Source organism: Protopterus annectens, chromosome 8.part0 (assembly GCF_019279795.1).
Source record: "Protopterus annectens isolate FY-2018-M chromosome 8.part0, PAN1.0, whole genome shotgun sequence".
NCBI lineage: Eukaryota > Metazoa > Chordata > Ceratodontiformes > Protopteridae > Protopterus > Protopterus annectens.
This window is the reverse complement of record NC_056741.1, coordinates 532,543,582-532,568,259: the sequence shown is the minus strand read 5'-3', so window position 1 is coordinate 532,568,259 and position 24,678 is coordinate 532,543,582. Positions and strand designations below refer to the sequence as shown.

At 42.7% G+C, this 24,678-nt stretch overlaps 1 protein-coding gene across 1 annotated transcript in view; it reads left to right on the top strand.

Annotated features, from left to right (window-relative positions):
* The window catches only part of SETDB1 (SET domain bifurcated histone lysine methyltransferase 1), a gene marked incomplete in the record, with an annotated part of 3,089,600 nt that overhangs the window by 2,268,097 nt on the left and 796,825 nt on the right, over positions 1 to 24,678 (top strand). The window contains 1 exon segment of the mRNA XM_044080041.1: positions 12,603 to 13,222. Within this exon segment, the coding sequence (XP_043935976.1) occupies positions 12,603 to 13,222 (620 nt within the window).

Genomic DNA, 24,678 nt, shown 5'->3' with positions numbered 1-24,678 from the left:
ATTTAAGCCAATTATTAAAGCTGATCATCTTATCCCTGTATTGTGGCATCATTCTAGGTGAAGGTAGGATACTGCTCAAGGTCAGGGTCATACCTGCTTGGGCTACATAATCAGAGAGCTCCTCAATGTCTCTTTTCATGTAGTCCAAGGAGGTACGTCTCAGGTCATTGACACCAGCGTGGACAATGACTGAGTCGTACTTGTGCCTGCTGTTGAGAGACCTGAGTGCTTGCGTTATGTGGCGGATTCTAGCGCCCGACAGGCAGCTTACTGTGACCTTCTCCTTACTCAGTCTGGTGAGCGGGACGTCAGTGTGTCTGACTATGGAGTCACTAATGACGAGTGTGTCTGGCATTGTGTTTGGCCTTAAGGGCTGTGACTGTTTGACACTCTGACTGTGTGGTCTATGTGTTTGGTCCTGAGGTGGTAGTTGTTTGGGTGTCTGCTTTGGTGGCCTCTGCTGTTTTGGTAGATTTTTGATCAGAGCCTCCGAGTATGTCTTTGTGTGATTATGTGTATGATTTGAAGTTGTGATGGTACTATGTGTGACTGGGTATGTAGTGTGTGTGGTTTCCATCTCCTCCTGTCTGGTCTTGCCAGTCCTGTGTTGAAAGAGCTCAGCCTCCAGTTTGGCCGTATAGTTGCATCTCTCGCATGTATTTGTGTTTTGTGAGAGAAGGAGAGGATTGTCTGTGTACATGAGGCAATTGTAACATTGCCTCAATATTCCCAGGTTCACCAGTTGAGCAGGAGAGGACACTAGCAACTGATCCCTCGACATACTAGAAGTAATAGATAAAAAACTTACAAAAGACTCCGAGGGATGTGGGTTCTAGGCTGGTGGGGTACTATCTATAATAAGAGTGCTTTATCAAGGTGCGAGTACTGTAGGAGCAAGTGCTAGGTTTTACAGATAGAGAATAGTCTACTTGGGAATCAAGTTGAGATGAACTTTTTAGTTATAGGATACGCTGGTTAGATCAGCAATACAGTTCGAGGAAGGTAGTTATAAGGGAAAATTTGAAGAGTGGAATTTAGGTAGCCCGAATAGTTTAACCTTGTTTAACCGCCGCTGCTCTTGTGTGCAACAGTGGCAACTCCGCGCTAACGCGCGTTTAGCGTGTTTTATATCAGGGGGCTGAAAGAAGCTAGGAACTGGCCCAAAACAACCAATAGACTACAAGTTACTGGCTGAAACCTCACAAAACTGGACCAACAGGCAGCTCAATGCTTCCCACTCCCACTGGTAAGCAAGGGAACTTCCTCTCTTCCAAATTAGGCAAAGAATCAGTAACAGGAACTACAAACAAAGTCCAGGGATCAGCAACTCTGAAACTGGACTACTCTAGCTCAGTAAGGTGGGAAAACAAGAGATTTTTTTTTTTTGTTTTTTTTTTTCAGAAAACAATGAGAAACAGAACAGTAGACACTATAAATCGGCTGTCACAGCCTACAGAAACAATTTGCAGCAATTACAGATTTAAAAGTAACAAATTAAGATTTTCAAGTGCAATAACAAGATATATGCAGGAAAAACAATTACAATATATCAGCAAAGCAGGCGAAATACAGTCGCTAGGTAATTAGAAGTGGGAAAGCCACAAAAATATACTTAAATCAGGTAAAGTCGCTTTTTTAGCTCTCTGAAGCTTGGATTACTCTGCTGGCCACCACGAGGATCTGTGCTGAGTAGGTACAAGCTGGAAAATGCGTTTAGCATGTTTTATATCAGGGGGCTGAAAGAAGCTAGGAACTGGCCCAAAACGACCAATAGACTACAAGTTACTGGCTGAAACCTCACAAAACTGGACCAACAGGCAGCTCAATGCTTCCCACTCCCACTGGTAAGCAAGGGAACTTCCTCTCTTCCAAATTAGGCAAAGAATCAGTAACAGGAACTACAAACAAAGTCCAGGGATCAGCAACTCTGAAACTGGACTACTCTAGCTCAGTAAGGCGGAAAACAAGAGATATTTTTTTTTTTTTTTTCAGAAAACAATGAGAAACAGAACAGTAGACACTATAAATGCTGTAAATCGGCTATCACAGCTTACAGAAACAATTTGCAACAATTACAGATTTAAAAGTAACAAATTGAGATTTTCAAGTGCAATAACAAGATATATGCAAAAAAACAGTTACAATATATCAGCAAAGCAGGCGAAATACAGTCGCTAGGTAATTAGAAGTGGGAAAGCCACAAAATATACTTAAATCAAGTAAAGTCACTTTTTTCGCTCTCTGAAGCTTGGATTACTCTGCTGGCCACCACGAGGATCTGTGCTGAGTAGGTACAAGCTGGAAAACGCGTTTAGCATGTTTTATATCAGGGGGCTGAAAGAAGCTAGGAACTGGCCCAAAACGACCAATAGACTACAAGTTACTGGCTGAAACCTCACAAAACTGGACCAACAGGCAGCTCAATGCTTCCCACTCCCACTGGTAAGCAAGGGAACTTCCTCTCTTCCAAATTAGGCAAAGAATCAGTAACAGGAACTACAAACAAAGTCCAGGGATCAGCAACTCTGAAACTGGACTACTCTAGCTCAGTAAGGCGGGAAAACAAGATTTTTTTTTTTTTTTTTTTTTTTTTTTTCAGAAAACAATGAGAAACAGAACAGTAGACACTATAAATGCTATAAATCGGCTATCACAGCCTACAGAAACAATTTGCAACAATTACAGATTTAAAAGTAACAAATTGACATTTTCAAGTGCAATAACAAGATATATGCAAAAAAACAGTTACAATATATCAGCAAAGCAGGCGAAATACAGTCGCTAGGTAATTAGAAGTGGGAAAGCCACAAAAATATACTTAAATCAGGTAAAGTCGCTTTTTTAGCTCTCTGAAGCTTGGATTACTCTGCTGGCCACCATGAGGATCTGTGCTGAGTAGGGGATCTGTGCTGAGTAGGTACAAGCTGGAATATGAAGTTTCTCCAACGCTGATTTATTTTAATGCCCATTTTATATTATATTATAGTAAACAACTATACATATATATATATATATATATATATATATATATATATATATATATATATATATATATATATATTCATTTTTAAATGGTTTTAAATTTATTTAAGAAATGTTATTTAAGCATGTACTAATTTATATTTATTTATTTTTACTAAAGGTAATAATGTGGAAGGAAATTATATTACATTTGTGAATATTAATGAGCCCAAAGGTTTATGTTGATTTGTACATTTAAAGTTAATTAGTGATGTTAAGTTGTCAATCTTGCCTTCATTCTTGCTGGATGGGTTCGGAGCCGCTCTGCTCCAACTTGGCCACTTACTAAAGCTCGAGAGCTAATTTTACCAGCTCGAGGCAACCCTATATCCCATGATGCAAGGCGATGACTACCCAGATCTCATTTGCTGCTTTCACTTGCGAGGTGCTTTTTTTACCGGCTCCTGGTAAGTTCTTCAAATTCAGACTTTTAGTCTCATCCCTTTAGTTTTAGTCACCTTTGTTGTTGTGTAAACTTTTAACGATTAATTTAACCCTATTCCTGTTAGTGTTCCCTATTTTTCTAGTTATTTATCCCTTCCCCTAAGTTAGGCCTTAAGCCTCCCCCTTTCCTATTTTTTTCTGTCAGGGATTCTGTGTGGTGTTTGAGTGTGTTTGTATCCCTGTTTAAATTTTTTATTATTGGATTGGGTGTTTATTGTGTCTGTGTCTGGGTTTTTTGTTACTTAGTGTTTCCTTGACACAGCTATGTCGAAGGACACAAAGGTCTCAGGCTTCAAGAAGTGTGACTCGTGCTGTCAGAAGGTGTCTCTGACAGACGGTCACACTTCTTGTGTTTACTACCTGGGACCTCTGCACCTGCAGGACTCTTGTGCTATCTGTCATGCCTTCAGCCCAAGAGTCCTGCAGGAGCGCAGAAATAAATTAATACTGAGGGGCTTATTAAAGCCTGAGAGCTCCCCGACTAAGTCGGCTCCGGGGAAGCCCACGAAACCAGTTAAACCTTCAGCTTCACATCCTAAGCCATCGGCTACTGGTTCTCCTTCCGTGTCGAGATCGGCTCTGGCTGGAGCCGATCCTTCTATATTACAAGTTACAGTATCGGCTCCATCCGGCGCCTATGCTACTAAATCTGGGCACTCAGTGTCGGCTCCGGCTGGAGCCGACGTATCTTCGGCTCCTTCGGCTCCACCTATCTCAAAAAAGAGATCACGATCCCCTTCATTGGAGTCAATATGTTCGGCTCCGAGATCACCCCTGCTCTCGGAGCGGAGCCTTCGGAGCTATTCTTCTCGGTCGTCCAGGCTGTCCGATAACGACCTTGAGAAAGTGGTGAGTAGACTATTAAAGTCTCAGGCATTGGCCCAAATGCTCCATAGCCCGTCTCAACAGACGGTAGCTATCACACATCCACCTAACATTCCTCCTTCGACTCTCTTACAGAGCTTGGAGCCGTGACTGTTGTGACTTCGGAGCCGATACCACCACCCCCCCTCGGCTCCGTCGTCCTCTGCTCCGATTTCCTCCTTGAGGCCTTCATTGGAGGGATCCGGGCATCTGGTGTCTCTCGTCAGCTCCGAGGGGGCGAGTGGCATCGGACCCTTGTCCGACCCCGTTCTCCCTCTTGGAGCTTTGGTGCTGGAGAGCTCAGCCCCGACATCGGCCTCGGAGCCGTCTCTGTCGGTGCGGCCTGGAGTTCCTATCTCTTCAAAGCGGGAGCCTTCTGGCCTCTCTGACGGGGGAGCCTTCGAGGTGATGAGGAGTGTACTAGCCCCAGGGCATAGTCGACGGTCAGTTCCATCAGCTCCTCCCACTACAGTGCCTGCTGACGTCTCTTCCCACTCTCTTGCTCCTGGACCCAGAGATCCAACGGCTCAGGTTTCCCCATTGGGAATATCTTCCTCTTCCGAGGCTTCTGACCCGTCAGGTGAACCTCCGCATAAGAGGACATGTAAGAGGAAACATCTAGACTCCCCCAAGTCTATTACATCCGATACTGACTTGGATGAGTCGGAGGGATCCCCAAGGTCCCCCTTTGAGGATGTCTCTTTCTCAGACATCCTTGAACTCCTTAAGCAGAGGGGGAACTGGCCTTCCCTTAATCCTTCCGAGGACGTGTCAGTATACCTGGAGGCGTTCGGGTCTCGGCCCTCCACCTCCTGGGTGTCTCCGCCTTTCGACCCTCTTATGGACGTGGTGGCTCGGAAGGCGTGGATGGCCCCGGATTCGGTGGAACCCATTCCTCGGAGGCCTTCTAAATTCATTACGGCCCCACCTGATAGGCAATATTTGACAAAAGGTGTCCCAGTTGATGCCATGGTGGTGGCTGCAGCCACCAAGAAGGAACTAGCTGATCCTTCAGTACCTGTCCATCCTCCTAACAAGGATTCTAGGACTATGGATAGGTACGGCAAGCGGATTTTTTCTTCAGCGACCTTTGCCATGCGATCGCTGAACTACTTGTGTCACTTCACCCACCTTCAAAGAGATGTTCTTAAAGAGTTGGGAGAAGTTTTACAGGATCCGTCAGCTGCTGGGTCCCAGGATAAAATTAACTCACAGCTAGGAATCCTAAACTCCATTGTTAACTCCTCCATGCGGCTCGTTTCATATGCAGCCGATGGAGCGAGTAGGGCCACAGGCACAGGAGTGGCTTTAAGGCGTCAATCTTGGATGCGGCTTTGTAATTTTGCAGATCCCTTCAAGGCGTCCTTCACAAACTCTCCCTTTGATGGCTCGACTTTGTTCGGACCTCAAGTGAAAGACACCTTGACTAGATGCGAACAAGATGGCAAGACTCTTTCTGCCATAGGAGTCCATTTTTCAACCCCTTCAAGACCTTACCCAAAAGGTCAGAAGGGAGGGAAAATGTGGTTCCGCAAATCTCAAGGAGTCACGTCTGATGCACGAGGTCAGTTTACCCCCAGAGGCAGAGGGGGTAACAACAACAGACGCCGCCCTAGGGGCAGAGGGGGTCCGCAGAATCAGGGTAGCAGGGAGCCTCTCTGACAAACCCTTCCAGCATCCCTGAGATGTTGCCCGATTGTCCACCTTCGGAGGCAGTCGGGGGAAGATTATCGCTGTACCCAAAAGCCTGGCTTTCCCTTTCTCAAGACAAATGGGTACAGTCGATCATATCCAAGGGTTACAAAATTCCCTTTATTCAAACCCCAGTTCAGCAAAAGGGAACCCTTCCAGACGTTCCACCCGGTGTAAGGGAACTAGCAGTACTAGAGATTTCAAAACTGCTAGCAAAAAGAGCCATCCAGCCAGTCCCAGCAGACCAAATAGGATCCGGTATCTACTCTCGGTTCTTTTTAGTACCAAAAAAGACGGGACTGGAGACCAATATTAGATCTCAGCAAACTAAACAAGTTTGTAAAGAAAACAAGATTCCGGATGGTCACGCTTCAGTCCATTCTACCCTTTCTGGGCAAGGACAATTGGATGTGCTCAGTAGACCTTCAGGATGCGTACTATCACATAAAAATTCACAGGCGCTCCAGAAGGTTTCTCCGCTTTCGGCTGGGGACCAGTCACTTCCAATTCAGAGCCCTGCCATTTGGACTCACTACAGCCCCCAGAGTGTTCACCAAATGTATGGCAGCGGTTACAGCTCACCTGAGACGTCAAGGATTCCAGGTGTTTCTATATCTAGACGACTGGCTCCTCACTGCCACCACCAGGCATCAACTTCTCCAAGCCAGAGATTACACCATTCACATTTGCAGAGGGCTAGGGATTTCTATAAATTTCAAAAAATCTGCCTTGTCGCCTTGTCAGTCTATTACTTTTATAGGCGCCAAATTGGACACCGTACAACTTTCAGCAAAGTTAACAGACCAAAGGATCTTGGACATTCAAAATCACGTCCATGTGATTCTTCTCAGCAACAAAATTCAGGCCAGATTTGCTCTGAAAGTATTGGGTCTTATGGCGGCTGCCATAACACTTCTTCCCCTTGCCCGCTTTTACATGCGTCTTCTACAATGGATGCTGTTCGCCCAATGGTCCTTTCAACAACTTCCCATGCGTCACAGGATCATAATAACTCCAATTTGCAAAAGGCATCTGACCTGGTGGATATCTTCCCCTCAAGTCCATCAGGGCAGACCCTTTGTTCCTCCCGCCCCGGTCGCCACGGTTACATAGGACGCCTCCCTGATCGGGTGGGGGGGGGCATTATCAGGGCAGGATGGTCCATGGCACTTGGCAACCTTTCAAATGCCACCTGCACATAAATGTCCTGGAGATGAGAGCAGTGCTTTTAACGTTACAAGCCCTCAATGACTCTCTTCCCTTGGGAACTATTGCAGTCCAAACGGACAGTATGTCCGTAGTGTGGTATATCAACAAGCAGGGTGGGACCAAGTCCTATCCACTGTGTCGAGAGGCTGTCAGACTTTGGCAGTGGGCAATCTCTTCTCAGCGGTTTCTGATAGCAACGCATATCCCCGGGAAATCCAACATCATAGCGGACAGGTTGAGCAGAGCTATTCTCATGCCTCACGAGTGGTCTCTCAAACAATCTGTGACGGAAGAGATTGTTCAGAAGTGGGGCCTTCCTTGCTGCGACCTTTTTGCTACACCTCAAAACAGCAAATGCCCCGACGACTTCTCTCTCTTCCCCCTTCCAGGCCATCCCCCCCAGAGACGCTCTAACCCAAGATTGGCCCCGGGGACTTCTTTATGCCTTTCCTCCTTTTCCTCTGATACCACAAGTAATTCAGAAAGCAACCGCCTTGAGAGCCAAGTTGATTCTCATTGCCCCTTATTGGCCTCGACAGATATGGTTTCCGTTCCTACATCGTTATCTTTTGGTACAGCCATGGCATCTGGACCCGGTTCCAGATCTTCTGACCCACCAGTCGGGGCAGCTGCACCAATCCATACCTTCTCTCAACCTCACTGCTTGGTTGCTCCGCTTCCATCCCTAGCCAGGCTTCCTATGATTTCTAATCCCGTCTGGGATATCATAGTAGCTTCCCTTAAATCTTCCACCAGAAGAATTTACAGTAGTAAATGGCAACGTTTCTCCTTCTGGGCAAAAGCTAGGAATATAGACCCCAATACTGCTCCGATTCATTCGGTCTTGGACTTCCTAGCCGAGATTTTTCATTCAGGATCTTCTTCCTCCACAGTAAAAGTTCAGCTGGCAGCCATTTCAAATTTTCATATAGGCTTGTTGGACCACAACATTATGTCACATAAACTTTGCAAGGCATTCCTTAGAGGTATTTTTTTTACTTAAACCTCCGATTAGAGACCCCCCAACACAGTGGGATCTAAATTTAATTTTAACATCCTTGATTCTTCCCCCCTTTCGAACCTGCGGCTGCCTGTTCATTGAAATTTCTTTCTTGGAAGACACTCTTTCTAGTCGCCATTACTTCTGCCAGGAGAGTATCTGAGCTTCATGCCCTCTGCATTCATCCTCCCTACTTAATCTTCCACAAAGACATAGAGTTTCTCTAAGGAATAATCCGTCTTTCTTACCCAAAGTGGCATCGCAGATCAACTTAAATCAATCCATTGATCTTCCAGTTTTTTTCCCAAATTATTCTAATAGAGCGGAACAAAAACTACATTATCTTGATGTTCACCGTCAACTCGGATATTATCTGGACACAACCAAACATTCTAGGAAATCTGATCAACTGTTTTTATCCTATGCAGAGAACAGGAAAGGCCTTCCAGTATCCAAGGTAACTCTATCTAGATGACTGTCTTCTGTGATTACTTGCATTTATCAGCTCAGAGGTAAAGAGTTGATTTCTAGGCCAAAAGCCCATTCTACCAGAGCTCTAGCTACATCTACAGCTTTTCAGGCTAGACTTCCAATAGACACTATTTGTGCAGCAGCCACATGGGCCTCTCCTCATACCTTTGTTTCACATTACAAATTAGACTTGGCCTCCAGAGACAGAGCGAATTTTGGTTCCACCGTTCTCAAGAGTCTGTTCCATTGAGCCACCCAGGATAGAGGTGCTAGGGACGCGGTCCCATCCAGCAAGAATGAAGGCGAGATTGACAACTTAACATTAAGAAGTTATGTACCTACCATAACGTTCCATGTTAGTTGTCTTCTCTCGCCTTCTTTCTTGCGCCCCGCCCACCATCCCCCTAGCCTGGTCAGACCGAGAAGATTGTGCCTCTTCCCTTAAGAGTCTTAATCCAATTTTTCCAACTAATCAGCTTTCTAGCGTCACTAGATTAGGTTGATCTTTTTCGGGGGATTATTATTATTATCATTACTATTATTACCTCTTCCTCCTCCTCTCCAGTTGGAGGAATGTATTGCATATTTTCCTTAGCTACCAAATGAGATCTGGGTAGTCATCGCCTTGCATCATGGGATATAGGGTTGCCTCAAGCTGGTAAAATTAGCTCTCGAGCTTTAGTAAGTGGCCGAGTCGGAGCCGAAGATCGTCTCCGAACCCATCCGCAAGAAAGAAGGCGAGAGAAGACAACTAACATGGAACGTTATGGTAGGTACATAACTTCTTATTTTTTTTTATTGGCTTTTGGTCTTTTTTTGATGTATATAAGTGATTTGATTATGTGGAAATAACATCTGATGAAGTCCAGTGGATAGGACGAAAACGCATGTATATTTTTATAAGAGCTTTAATGAAAGTGTGTTTCTGGCGGTTTATTTGTGGTCATTAAAACTGTGTTTTTACGGAGGTGTTTCTTCTCTGGGACTTGCACTCCTAGTTATAAATTTAAAAAATGTGACACTTATCTGATGAATGGTCGAGAGAGATTTAAGACCACGTCTTTTGCGTGAAGCAGCAAATGAGATCTGTGGTAACAGATGTTGGTACTTTATGGGTAAGGGAAAACCTCAAGAGGTTTTGGTTGCCATGAGCTTTAGCAACAGCTGAGTTGGATCCAAGGGATCAGATCCGAACCCATAATTTGAGGACAGAATGAAAATTGACAGCATCAGACCTTTTTTGTTTTTACCTGGTTACACCTTTGCTCTTCTGATGACATAAATTGGGGTGTATGCTATAGAGTTCTTTCCCCCTTTTAACACACTCAGCATACTTGTTTTTTTAACCAGTTCATGCACAACCTCAGTTCGTGTCATAATTCCATCATATGGAATTAATGCTTTACATTTCTCCCATATATACACTAAATTCACATTGTCGCCCAATGGATATCCGGTATTTCAACCCCAAAAAACAGTCACTGATTCAGGCCCAGGCACAGCTGATACTTCTTGTTAGCTCCTGAGCTTGTTTCTATTACTCATGCACTTTCCTTTGGAAGGATAGAAAAGGTTTCACTGGCAAAGTCAGTCTGTGAACTTTCAGAGGATTGAGAAGCAGCCCACTAAAGCTTGCTTGGTAATTCTTTGTTGGCTAAGCTTTATTTCCTTTTTATTCTGTTCTTTGTCTTTAAAATTCCATGAAATATACTCTGTAGACAGCTGGATGTAGCAACATTTTAGTCTCACATCTGCCTCTTGACATTCCCTAATTGCCAGTATAAGATTACTTCCTTTCTGCTTGGGGTATAGTGAGTAGTAGTTATGAACACACTGGTGTCCCTTATTTTTAATACGTTTTCCCTACTGCACAGTTTATGAGGTGCGGCTCTTTTTGTTGGAATGGTTGCTTCTTTACTAATAATGGCCTCTGCTCTCTTCTCATGGCCAATGTGTCCTCTCAGCTAATTTGAGCTGTAGAGTACTAGTCTAATTGTTTATTTGTACTTTGCAGTTTCTCTGTTATAGCAGAAAAATCTCAGGTCTTCCCTGCTTGCTCTGTTGTGTAACTCTGCTACTTTTTTTAAACAGCTGATGAGAAGCATTGTGTTCAGCCAGTCTTTCCTTTATTTCACCCTGTCTTTTCTGCAGTTTTATCAACTTAAGAGCAACTTTAAGCTGCTTATAATTTTCCATCCTTTTACTGTTTGACTTTGTATGTTCCTGCAGTGTCAGTTATTTAGAGAACCTCTGACTGCATTTGATTTATTTTCTGCTCTAAATTACTGGAAGCCATCTTTGTCCTGCTAAGGCTGCAATTTGTTTTCCTCAGGAAGAACGCAAGAGGAAACAAGGGCATCCATCAAAGAGATGGATGGATTGTTTGAGAAGTTTGTGACAGTCAGGCATAACTGTTGAAGAAGGTAGGAGAATGGCACTGAATCGAGAGTGTTGATGGCAGTTGATGGGATACCTCAACCTCATGTAGAAAGTGAAAAAAGGGGGTTGATGATGATCTCTAAGCTATAACTTGAGTTGTTTTTTGCTGAAGCTGCAAGATTCTTCCCAGACTGGTTTTCCTTCTCTTTTTCTGATTTCTCTTATATTCTGTATTTTTTTTTTTTGCTGGCATCCATGCATGTACTTAATGGCCAGTACCTGCATTTTACACAAACTGATAACGTTTACTAGCTTTTTAACTATTTCTCAGTTTTCACACTGGGAGAGCTCTAATTAATCAGCTACTCAGTGTGCAGCGATTTTACAGACTCCTCCTGGCTTGGTTATTAGGGTATGCAGAAAAGGTGTTGGCCCTCTCCCTTTCCTCCCGTTGTCCTGGGGAGCTGTCATTTATTTTGCTGTAGGATCCTGTTCCTGCCTTGCCTACTAGAGAGGATGGAGTAATCTAGAACTTAAACTTTGCTGCCTAGGGTTGCTGTTTTGCATTGCAGGTGGGGGTCATGTCACATTCCTCTGCCCCAATGGTGATGCTTTAAATCCCCCCCCCCCCCAAATTTGAGTGGAATTATTTTTCCTTCTGGCGTTCCACTTTTTCTAGTCTTTTTTGCTTCATTTGGAGAGGGGGACTCTTGAGACTTAGTAATCAGAGCTTTTCCCAGGCTGACATTTATTTCCCTAACTGGTTGTAGGCATGGGTTTGCAACAATATGGCTAGGCTTCCCAGTGTTTGGCCTTCTTGTTTTGTCTTAGTGCTGTCCTCTGGCTCTTCCTTGTTTTGTGTTTTTACATTTTTGTATTCTGTACAGCAATAGGATCAATGAAAAAGGACCAGTTTGGAGATCAGATGACAAGATCAGAACATGTCCTTTGTTTTTGATATTGAACCTCATTGTTGAATTATAGATACTTTTTATCCAGTTCTTCTCCAACAAGTGGGTAATGCCCCTAGCCAACTTTGGCAGTTCAGTTCATGAGTTAGGCAGATATATTATAGCATACAATTTTGTAGCAGTGGGAGCGCTTTTCATGTTGTTTTTGTTTGGCAGTAAAGTTCTTGCATAGGAGAGGGTGGGTGGCAGACTGATGCATGAAGGGATGAATTTGCTTAGTCAGTTTGTTTTATACCACAGCATGCTTCACAAAAGGTATACATCCCCTTGTTGTGAAGTTAAACATTATGCCAAATTCTGTCTAGTGGAAAGCAAAAACTTTGAACCCATCATGGAGGGGGTACTCTCAGTGCATTTGCTGATAAGATGAGAAGGTATCTGTTAAACAGAAAAGGGCTTCTGGCCACTAATCTTAAGTGAATCTTCTAAGGAGAAAAATTCTTCATTTATATAGGATTGTTGCTGTTAAAATTTGTTTATGAACAGTGCTCCATACATAAAGAAAAAAATGCACTTGAAATGCATCTAATTTTTCCTTTTTGTTTTAACAGGTAAAATACTTACAGATGATTTTGCTGATAAAGAGGGATTAGAAATGGGAGATGAGTATTTTGCAAATCTGGACCATATTGAAAGTGTGGAGACTTACAAAGAAGGCTATGAGAGTGATGCTAAAAGCTCTTCAGACAGTAGTGGTGTAGACATCAAAGATGATGATGGCGAGAACAGTGGGAGTGAAGATGCAGAGGAATCCAACGAAGAAAGCTCAGATGATAACTTCTGCAAAGATGAGGACTTTAGTACCAGTTCTGTATGGCGGAGTTATGCCACTCGTCGTCAGACCAGGGGCAAAAAAGAAAATGGTCTCTCAGAGACTGCCTCAAAGGACTCTGGGCTTCTTAGACAGATTAGCCAGGATGATGGCCAGAGCTGCAAGTTACCCATTTCAGAGGAAACTTCAAAGAACAAAGTAGCTTCTTGGTTAAGCTTGAATAGTATGGACAATTCTTACACTGACACAGATAGCCGATCCTCTTTTAAGATGGGTGACTTTTCAGAATCAAGAGCCATGAAGATTGAAGGTCATGGACATTTAGAACGGTCTACCACCATTGGACTGGGGGATGCTGAAGCAGACATGAAAATACTGAAAAAGGAAGGTGCTGTTAAAGTAAGCTGCAAGTTTTAACTTTACTACTTTGTATATTGCTAGGCTTTAAATAATGCTTGACTGCAAAGGAGGCATTTTAATCACTTGATAACTTTATAGCTTACAGACTGAGATTCCTTACATGTCTTGGACACCTGTACTCTTATTTCTTTGCAGGTATGGCATAAAGCTTTTGCATGTGGTATTGCATTGTGTTGCTGGGCAGTGGATATGATGCATCATTCATAGATAAAATGGTTTTGAGAGTAAATGCTGGTGCGGTGCCAGATTTTTTTTTTTTTTTTGGAGGTACTCTGTTGTCCAGTTATTTTGTTTTTCATTTTCCAAGGTACTTGGTCTGTAATGGTGTTTTATTATGTATATTGATAATCATTTGCTAATTTTTTTATACAATTTTCTTGAATATTTTAATTCAGTTACATCACTCAGTTAACAAGAGTCGCACACTGGGGGGAAAAGTGCCATAGGAATCAAAAGTATGCCGGTTTGACCTTTCTTCCTCTAAAGAGATTGCTTCTTTGTGCCCCACCAAGGATCCAGTCCATGCATCCTATCCAAAAATGCAGGTAGCCAACACAAAGAAAGGTCAGCAAAACCTAAGGGAAACCAGTGCAGGTCTCTAGAAATGGACTAGACATTTATCTGTCCCCTTCCTTCCTCAGAGGTAAAGACAAGAAGCCCAGACCTTTCCTGTTATTTCAGTCTGTGTCCTAGAGCAGCTGCGGATTTGATTGTTTGAGGTATGGTTGTATAGCCAGTGAACCTGAACCATCTGAGTTGATTAGTTACTGTTCATACTACTGTCCCTTTTTTTTTTCTCAAAGCCGTCATTGTTGAGCTTCTGGACCATCAGGGGCATTAGTTTGCTGTAAAATCACTTGTAGAGCCAGTGAAGCCCCTCAGATAACACTTGTCAGAGCTACAAAACATGACATACGAAGTATTGCAATTGCCTGCTTTTGTATGGTTAACCTTTTGCTTGTCCACACCTGAAACAAAGCTGTGGTGCTACATGCATTCTTGTGTGGCTGAAGTGTAAACAGATGTTCTTCGTGTTTCACTGTTGCAGTCATCACATTTGGGTTATCTGCCTGCAGGTAGCCCTCAGTCGGCCTGAATAACAGAGTCTTGGGATTTCTGCGTCGCATGCTCGGTTCTTCCATGACGTCAGGGGTATAAAACATGCAGCCGACGCCATTACATCAGTTTTTTGTGCCGTGCACTGTCCGAAGCAGAAGCAGTTGGCAAGTGCCGGTTGGCCCCCTCTTGAAATTTTCATTTTTTGAGTTTCAGACCTGAAGTCTTCAAAAAGATAAGCACCCCATTGGGGATCCGTTTTTCTTGCTCTAACCGATGTCAGAAAAAGTTAATAATTGTCTTGCTTGTGGAAAGCAAATACCTCACAAAGATTTTCATTCTTACTGTGTCACCTGTTTAGGCCCAGACCATGACGTTCCTCGCTGTCGGTTTTGTGCCTTGTTCAACGCCCAAACTATTTGTTGTCTGGCTATTTTTGTCACTAAATTCTTTCTCGCTCGTTTCGATATTCGGGAATGGCTTCGATAAGCCATCCGACTACCAATCTTCTGAAAAAATGTAAGGATAAAGAAAGAGACAGGCCGCATAGGTCCAAAACTGCTGACAATGCTTCCGTTAAGCTAATCTCCAGCCCGCCAGTACTCAGTGACCCGCTTCTACAGATACACAGGCCTCTACTGAGACCCATTCGGAGTCCGGTATGCCGCGAGATGCTTCTTCGACTATGGAACCTGCTGATGTCTCTACCTTAGATGGTTCTGGGGCCACTGTGCAAGCACCGGCTTCTGAGGGTGTATTCAGGCCTTCCGATTTTCATATTAAACCGACGACTTCGTTTCAAACCAAAAATACTGAATTTCACAGGCCCAGAGTTGGCACTACGCCTAGGAAACCGACGACCAAAGTGCATTCTCAGGCCCACATGCCTCAGAAACAAATGCTTAGAATGGCTGAAGATCTTATTACCTTAATTAGGGGAAGCCAGCCTTCCCCCTCAAAAAGACCAAGAACTGATTTTCGTTCTGATTCTTCGGATCATGAGTCTGTTGACTCTGATCCTTCTGATTACCAGGGCATACCGTTATCTACCTATGAGGATTCTGATGCAGAGGATTCCATTCCCTCTGCTTCCCCTCCAGAAGATTTTTCTTTTGGTGAAACCTTTCATACCCTTAGGGAGCATTTCCGCTGTGAAAGCCAGAATTATTCTCAGTCCTAAAAGAGACTTGGGGAATTTTTAAACCTGCCTCAGCACAGGCCTCTAGCTATCCCTCCTGTTCTGGAGATTGTAGATGACGTTTTCTTGGAATTCAGCCTTACCCCGGATACTTTGCCTCCAGCTCCCAGGAAACCTGACAGGTACTATAGAGTACCTGACTCTCACAAATTCCTCTTCAAGAATCCTACTGCAGATCCATAGACCATTTCCCAAGGACCAAAAGGCATTAAGGCTACTACTGTCAGAAATCCTACCCCTTCTGACAGGGATTCCAGGGCTTTAGACAGATGGAGTAAGAAGGTATACACCTCTGCTACTCTAGCCATTAGGGTTTTAAATTGCCAGTTTCATATGTTAAAGTATCAGCAGCATATTATGGGACTAATTAAACAGAAAATGATATTGATTCCTGACTGTGCTGAACATAAAGATTTACAAGAGTTAATGCATTCTGCTGACCAAGTTGGTAAACATACTTTGTAGTGTGGTTTTGATGCTTTAGAAGCATCTTGCAGGGCTGCTGTCACTGGGTCTGGTACTTAGAAGGCATGCTTGGCTTAAGGAACAAAACTTGCCATATCATGTAAAAGCAAAATTACTGGATGCACCCTTAAACCAAGAATGCCTTTTTCGCAGTAAAGCAGAAGTCCTCAAAGGGATGGAGGAAAAAGCTAAATCTATGCAAACTGTTAGATTTCTTACAAGTTCAGCCACCTAGATTCAGTAGGCATTGGCCTTCAAAGAACTGGTCCTTTCCAGTCACTTCCAGGCCTTCTCAGTACAAACCCAGGGGCAGTAGACCACCAAGACTTCAGTCTCAGGCTATGTACAGATCTAAGCAATGGGGGGGCTCCCACTTTCAAAGCAGGGAGTAGTAAGCCACCCCCTATGGTAAAATGGCACAATGACTTATCCTTAACTCCTCCAAGCCTTGCTCAACTACTTGCACCTTTAGGAGGAAAGCTCGCCCTGCATGCAAAAAATCCCCAAGTGGATGGTCAAACCTCCCCCCAAACCAGTGGGCGGAGGCCCAAAAACAAGTGCTCTCTCTCCTCAGCATCAAGGCTATTCAACCTCTCCCAGCAGAACAAAGGGGACAAGGTTTTTATTCAAGACTGTTTCTAGTTCCCAGAAAAAAAAACTCCTGGTGTCCTATCCTGGACCTGTCTATTCTCAGCACCTTTCTGGTGGTTCCAAAATTCAAAATGCTAACTCTCCAACAGCTTCTTCCTATCCTCGCCAAGGATGCCAGGCTGGCAACCCTAGACTTAAAAGAAGCTTTCCTGCACATCCCAATAAGGGATTCTTGCAGGAAATACCTACGCTTCAGGGCAGGCTCTATATCAGTTCTCTGCACTTCCCTTTGGCTTATCTACTGAGCCCAGGGTATTCACAAAGTGCCTAGCTCCAGCCATTGCATTTTGCAGGCAGAGAAATATTCAGATTTACCCATACTTGGCTGGTTGCCTAATTCAGGAAGAAAGTCAGGACTTGTTATTACAGCACCTGGCATTTGTAAAGAGACTTCTAACCTCACTGGGGTACACCATCAACAAAAAGAGATCACACCTGGTACCCTGCCAACAGATTGTATTCCTGGGAGCAAGCTTGAACACAACTTCCCAGATGGCATTCCTCACTCCAGAGAAACACATTTATTTGGCAACCTACTAGCCAGAAAAACACAGCTATCTGCAAAGAAAATACTGCAAGCTCTGGGGTTCATGGCCTGTTGCATTCTGTTAATTCCATATGCAAGACTGCATATGAGGAAACTTCAATGGTATCTAAAGAGTCTATGGTGTCAACATTCTCACGACCTGGAAACATTAATTCTTATCATCCCTTGTCTAAGGGCAGAGGCATGCAACCACAACAAGGGACTCCCTTTCACTCTACCCACTGCCGCCCAAACCCTAACACCAGACACATCAGACTATGCATGGGGGGGTGGCTCACATGGCAGGGCAGTGCATTCAGGGCAAATGGAATCCAAAGCAGATGCACTTGCATATCAATCAAAAAGAAATGTTAGCTGTACAGAATGCTCTGACAGCCTTCAAAGACCTCATTCTTCCAGGACAACTATTGGTAAAGACAGACAACACCACAGTTATTGTGGTACATAAACAAGCAGGGGGGAACCCATTCCTACCCACTCTGCAGACTAGCCGTGGCTGTGTTCCACACAGCCTTGAGCAACCAAGTGCACCTTCAAGTTCAATTCCTGCCAGGCAAACTAAATTCACTGGCAGACGACAAGCAGAAATCTTATGGACCCACACGAATGGAAACTGGAACCCAAAATATTCAAGCTTTTGAGGAACAGATGGGGACGCCAGAGGTGGACCTGTTTGCCTTCCCTCAGAACTATCAGTTGAACAAATACTGCACCAGAACTCCCCACAGTTAAACTTGGAAAGTGGATGCCGTCTCCTTTACCTGGGAAGGCCTCTCAGTCTATGCCTTTCCCCCTCTGCATCTCCTCTCGAAGGTTCTACTAAAGATCAAATAGGACAAGCCCAAGGACAATCTTGATTGCACCAGACTGGCCACACTAGCACTGGTACCCTCTTTTGCGCAGTCTGACAGTGCTACAACCATGGCACCTGCCTCAGACCCTCTACCTGCTGTCCCAGCAGGCGTACCAGATTCTGCACCCTCAGCTTGAGCTCACCTCTAGCAGCCCTCAGTAAGCAGGTGCTGGATGTCATTCTTGAGGCAAGGAGGCCTTGTAGTAGAAAATCCTATTCAGAAAAGTGGAAAGGATAGTGTTCCTGGAGCCAGTCTCAGGGGATGGGCACAACAGTGCCCAACTTACCTAATATACTAGATTACTTAACAGAAATGCACCACAAGGGCCTATCCTTCTCTACAATTAAGATTCATGCCTCAGCCATCTCAACTCATTATAATACCGAGCCACCCCTCTTCTCTCGTCCTCTGGTAAAACAGTTCTTTAGAGGGGCCAAAAATGTAAGACCCCCCAGGAGAGCTCCCACTCCAATCTGGGACCTAAACTTTGTATTGGAAAAAATTACCCCCCCCCCCCCTTTTGAACCGGCTGCTACAGCAGAGTTGAAATTCCTCTCTTGGAAAAGAGTTTTACTTCTAGCCATCACTTCAGCGAGAAGAGTGTCTGAACTGCAGGCCCTTATGGCAGTGGAGCCCTTCATTATCTTCCTTGCAGACAGAGTTTCCCTCAGGACTAACCCATCCTTTAAGGCGGTGTCTAGTGTGGCTTTAAACCAGTCCATTCATTTGCCTACTTTTTTCCCTAATCTACAAAATAAAGGGTAAAGGATGCTGTATTTTCTGGACGTGCACAGACAGCTTAGGTATTTGGACAGGACTAAGCCTCTCAGAAAATCTGACCAGCTGCTAGTTAGCTTTGCTGCAGGGGCAGAGGGGAAGGCCTTTTCAAAGCAAACCATTTCCAAATGAATATATAGCACCACTGCATCCATTTCTGCTACAAGCACCATGGAAAACCTACCCCACAGGGGATAAGAACACATTCCACTAGGGCTGTATCTACCTCTGCTGCTTTTCTCAGAGGAGTCCCTACCAGGGACATCCTGGAAGCTGCAACCTGGAGCTCTGTACACACCTTCACCAAGCATTACCACTTACCTATCTTTTCTAAATCCATAGCTGGATTTGCCACAGCAGTCTTACAGGGCCTGCTTGCCAGCCCTTATGCTTCTTGACTGCCTCCACCCATCCTCAGCTTTGGGAGTCAACCCAAATGTGATGACTGCAACAGTGAAATACGAAGAACATAGTACAGTTGTGTACACTTACCATAAATGTAGATATTCGAATGTATTCATGATTGCAATCCTGGTTACCCTCTCTCCAGCCCCCTGACTTCTCTCTACTTTTACCTGTTCTTTTTTGTTTGGCCATATCTTATAACATTGGTATTTACTTTCTACTGCAGGTGTTCCACACCATGTAATTGCTTCCTGTTGTGGGGGCTCCTAACATCTGGGGCAGGAATAACTGATGTAATGGCATCGGCTGCATGTTTTATACCCCTGATGACCTGACATCATGAAAGAAGCAGCAGTGTCCAATGCTGAAATCCCAAGACTCTGGTATTCAGGCAGACTGAGGGCTACCTGCAGGCAGATAACCCAAATGTGATGACTGCAACAGTGAATACACTCGAACATCTACATTTATGGTAAGTGTACACAACTGTACTTTTATATTCTGGAATGCAGAAATACTACTTCAACTGTCTCTCCAAAAAGCAGCGTATAAAACAATAACTGAAACGAATAAATAAAAATAAATTGCAGTATCTGTAGGATATTCAACAAACTTTATTGGAGCAATGCCTCAAGTAAGTGTTTTCATCTCTTCGCAACTCACACAGAGACTTCTTCAGACTGAGGCTAATTAATTATTTTAACACTTAAATACATATTCAAAACTGTGAGGGTCTGAAAAAGTCTATGTGGGAGTTGTGAACAGACGAAAGCACTTACTACAGGCATTGCTCCAATAAAGTTTGTCGAATATCTTACAGATACTGCAATTTATTTTTATTTACTACTTCAACTGTCCCAGAAGGTCTTCAAGTTCTTTGCCTCATTCTCCATATAGGATTGTCATTGTGTTTGATATGTAGTTATGGATCCCATTCAGAAGCTCAAAGTTTTAAAACTTCAAAAGGCCAAGACCATAAGATTGAAGTTTTGAAACTTCGAATGTTTTGAATGAGGCTGTACAGTGTGGAACGGGATATTTACTGTTTTTCTCACTGTAGTGCAGTCTTGGAGTTGGTATATTTATTTAGTAGGGGATTTGTCCCCCTGCAAAAATGTAATCATTTTTTTGTTTTGTTTTAATTTTTTTTTTTTTTTAATCAGGTTTTTGAAGTTTCAAAACTTAGATCTTATAGTCTCAGCCATTTGAAGTTCGAAGTTTGAAACTTCCAGCTTCTGAATTAGGCGTTGTGTTGGAACACTACCCCACCAGATGTGCAGTAGCAAGGACCGCCCAACACCCTGCACATGATGACAGTTGTTTCTATATATGTGAATAAACAGAAGAAGATCTGTGTCAATTGTTTCTGTACGTGTGAATAAACAGAAGAAGATCTGTGTCCACCCTATGAATTTTCAAAACATTGAATTGTTCATCTTCATTCAACATAGTTGAATATGCACGCTGCTATAACTGCAAGCAAGGAAAGGATCCACTTTAGATTTACTCCTAGACTTTACATTAATAACTGTTCTGTCTACTAGGCGATTAAAAATAAAAAAAAAGTATGCATTAGTTTAAGTGCAAACATTCTACATATTGCATACCAAACTTCTTAAAGAGAAAAGCTCTGATGAGGCTGTTAAACGATAGTTATATACACTGACTGAGTTAAAAGAACTCTGTCCAGCTTGAAATGCTAATCTACGACTCACTCGCTGTGCAATCAGGATCTAACGACTTACATCTTGCAATCAGTATAATGTGCAATTATCTAAAGCTAGTTGGAATGCTGTTTTATATAGAATGGGCTGGTTAAGTTTATTTGCAATGAAATGACTTTAAACATATGCTACTTTAAACATCTGAAAGTCTTATAAATATTCTAGACTGGCTACTACTGCAAGAAACTGCTAAGTATTACGATGCATTTTTTTTTTTTTTTTTTTTTTTTTTTTTTTGCTACGTAAACTACTGTATATGCTGTTGGAAGACTATCGTTTTAACATAACTGATGGCTCAAGGTAGGTTGCATGGCTCCTCCTTGTGTTTACCCTCAGAATGCCAAGCTCTTCGCACTCTTTTCTGACCGATATCTCTCCGTGCGACCAGCATACTGCAACTTCGTGGCTTTTGCACCCTTTACCCACGTACGCGTCCGTCAGATTTTTAATCACTTTTACTCACAATTGTTTCAAATTGCTTGAATGGCTGCATAAAATATAACCTGTTTTTTTTCTCCCTCAATAGGTTACCTAACCCTCAATGCACCATTTCTCCTTCTTCTATCTTTTTATAACCCCATAAACAATTACAGCTATAGCAGATAATGCACCAATAAAAAACAATATTTTAATTCCTACTAGCATCTTACACATTCAGCATTTTAGCAGCTCAAAAAAAACACTAATGGTGATGATAACATTCATTGTGCATAAATGTATGTTTGTATGTATGTATTTAGTACAAACCAGAATAAAAGGAAATAATTTCACGTGTAACATTTGTAAAATTAACTCGAGGCAGCTCAGTCAGTGGCATAAATAGGAATTAAAGGAAGCAGTCAGTTTCACAGCTGTTTCAAGAATTCATATAAACAAGATCAACAGCCATTTCTCAACGCAGCGTCTTAAATTCATTCTTATTTATTAAAACAGTAAACCTCCCACCTCCAAAAATGCCTTTAGATCATTCTGAAACAACAAAGTGCCATTGAAAAAGTCTGCTACTCCCCACTGTCTGGTGGCCAGGAACTCTGAGCATCTTTTGGGGGAAAAAATATTTTGAAGAAATTCCTTCTCGCTTTTGCAGGGGGGCAGGCCCCCACCCCCCCCGTTACTCCCACTGAAATATACCAACTCCGAGACCTCACAACATTAACAAACATGGTCAACTGCGACTAAACAATGAATATTCACAATGACACTGGGAAATCTGCATGGCTTGTCAATCATGCATGATTATTTATTTATTTATTTATTTATTTTACATTTGTTGACCGGGCTAGTCTGGCTGGATACATGTCCATTTTCAGCAGAGGCCCGAGGAGAAAAGCTCCACTAAATACTAAGTACATTACATAGAAGAAACATTACTCTTAAGAAATAGCAAAAATTGGAAGTCAAAAAATACATATAGAGGGAAAGATAAATTTTAGAGAGAAACAAGTTTACCATATGCAGTTCATTTACTGTATGCAGTTCATTACATATTAGCATTACATATTAGTAATTACTTAGTAATTATACATAAATTATGCATAGTTAGATTAGAACATTTAATAGAAGGGAAAATGAGACAGGTAGAGATAAGAAGTGTGACAGAGAAAAGGTTAGTCAGGTGTACTGCAGGAACAAAGCCAATGGTTTAGGTAGTAGAGTTTGATTTTCTGTTTGAATTGAGGCAGGGATGTAGTCAAGGTTATGTCACTAGGTAAGAGATTCCAACTTCTTCCTATAGTGTTAGTGAATAGAGAACCACCTGCTGTATTGTTTACCTTTATAGATTTTGTCATGAGTTTACTAGAGGGAGTTGAGATTGTTGTAAGGGATTAGAAGTTGAGAGAGTATAGGGGTGTTGTCAGGATGGTGTAATATGTTGTGGGCTATAGTGAGTTGAGGGATTAATAGGTAGTTTTGAAATTCGACCAGCCAAGTTGTTTTAGGTTTGTACAATGGTGGGTCCTAAAGGGGTTACCAGTGGCCTATGTTATTATAGCAAGTTGCAAGTTTATTGAGATTGTTTTTCTTAAGGTTTGTATAAATGGGGAAGCGATATAGAGAGTAGATAGGAGATGAGATTGTGCAATTTTGGTTCTAGTTGCTGGGGTTAGAAAAGGTTTGATGCGATACAGAGATCCAATTTTCCTGTTAACAATCTTTATGGTGTTGTTAATGTGCTGATCGAAGGAAAGATTATTGTCAATGGTTATCCCTAAGAGTTTAGTGGTAGGTTCAGGTGAGATGATGGTGCCATTATTGGAAGAAATGGTAAAGTTTAAAGGAGGGGAGAAGAGGAGGAGTTTAGTTTTTTTGGCATTGAGTAGTAGAAACCGTCTAGAAAACCAATTTTCTACTGTGTTAAAGGTCTTTTGGGTCAATGAGGTCAGTTCAGTAGAGGAAGGGGCTGTGCAGATAAGGGTAGAATCATCTGCATATTGTATGCAGGTAGCTTGTGGGATAGCAGTCTGAAGGTCGTTAATAAAGAGGGAGAACAGGAGTGGACCCAGAATGGAGCCCTGGGAACTCCGATGGAAATAGGCAAGAGTGAAGAGATATGGTTTTCCCATATTACTGCTTGTTGTCTGTTGCTAAGATAGGATTTAAACCAATTAGTTGCTAGTTTATCACAAGGAGAGATTCAAGGATGTGAATTAAGAGTGAGTGGTTGACCATGTCGAAAGCTTTGAGAGATCAATGAAAAGAGAGAGTGTTGTTGTTTCATTTTTGTTGATAGTATCTACAAAGGATAGAAGGGCAGAGGTGGTACTATGGTGGGGTCTGAAACCATGCTGGCAGTTTGCTATTATGCTGTGAAGAGAGAGATAGTGTACAAGTTGTTGATGGATACATTTTTCCATGATCTTTGCTAGGTGAGAGAAGGCAATTGGTCTAAAGTTGGAAAGGTCAAGGGAGTTACCTCCTTTATGCAGTGGGATAATATAGGATACTTTCCAGATATCAGGGATGGTTCCTTCTTGGATAGTTCTGTTGATAAGTATGGATATAGGATAAGCAATTTCTTTGGCAGCTTTCTGAAGGAACAGAGAAGGAGCTTGTCAGCAGAAGGGTACAGGGTTTCAGTTTTGAATGAGTTTAAAGATGAAAGAGGTAGATATAGGTTTTAGAGAGAAATTGAAAGAGGAGGTAGTTATGGTAGTTGGTGTATGAGAGTTGTTAGGGTTCATTTGTTTGGCTAAGGATTGAATAGTTTCAGAGAAAAAGAGTTGAAGACATTAGCAGTCTGGAGAGGGTTTCTGGGTCAGCATTTAGAGGGAAGGAGTTTTAGCAGTCCCTGGGGATAAGTCTATTTACTGAGGACCAGAACTGTTTGGAGTTGTTAATATGAGTTTCCTGAAGTTTACAGTAGAAGTTTTTCTTGTCAGAGATTATTGATTTTTTCAAGGTTTCTAAGCTAGTTAACTAAATCAGGGTTTTGTCTATCACATCTCCATTTTGACCAAGCTTTATTTCTAGCAAGCATAAGTTTTTTAGTATTGGAGGTTAGCCAAGGGGCAGGTTTGGTCTTAATTCTAATAGCAGGAGCATGTGTATCAAGTATGGATAAGAAAGTAGTATTAAAAAATAATACTGCTTCCTCCAAGGGAAGTGATTTTAAACAATTCCATTTACATGCTCTCAGATCAGCTTTAAAGAGGTCTATGTTAAAATGCTTTTGAGATCGAATTAGTCTTGTGTTTGGGAGGTTAACATATCCTGATTTTAGTCTAGTAATGTAGGTTAGGAGTGGTCGCTGATGTCAT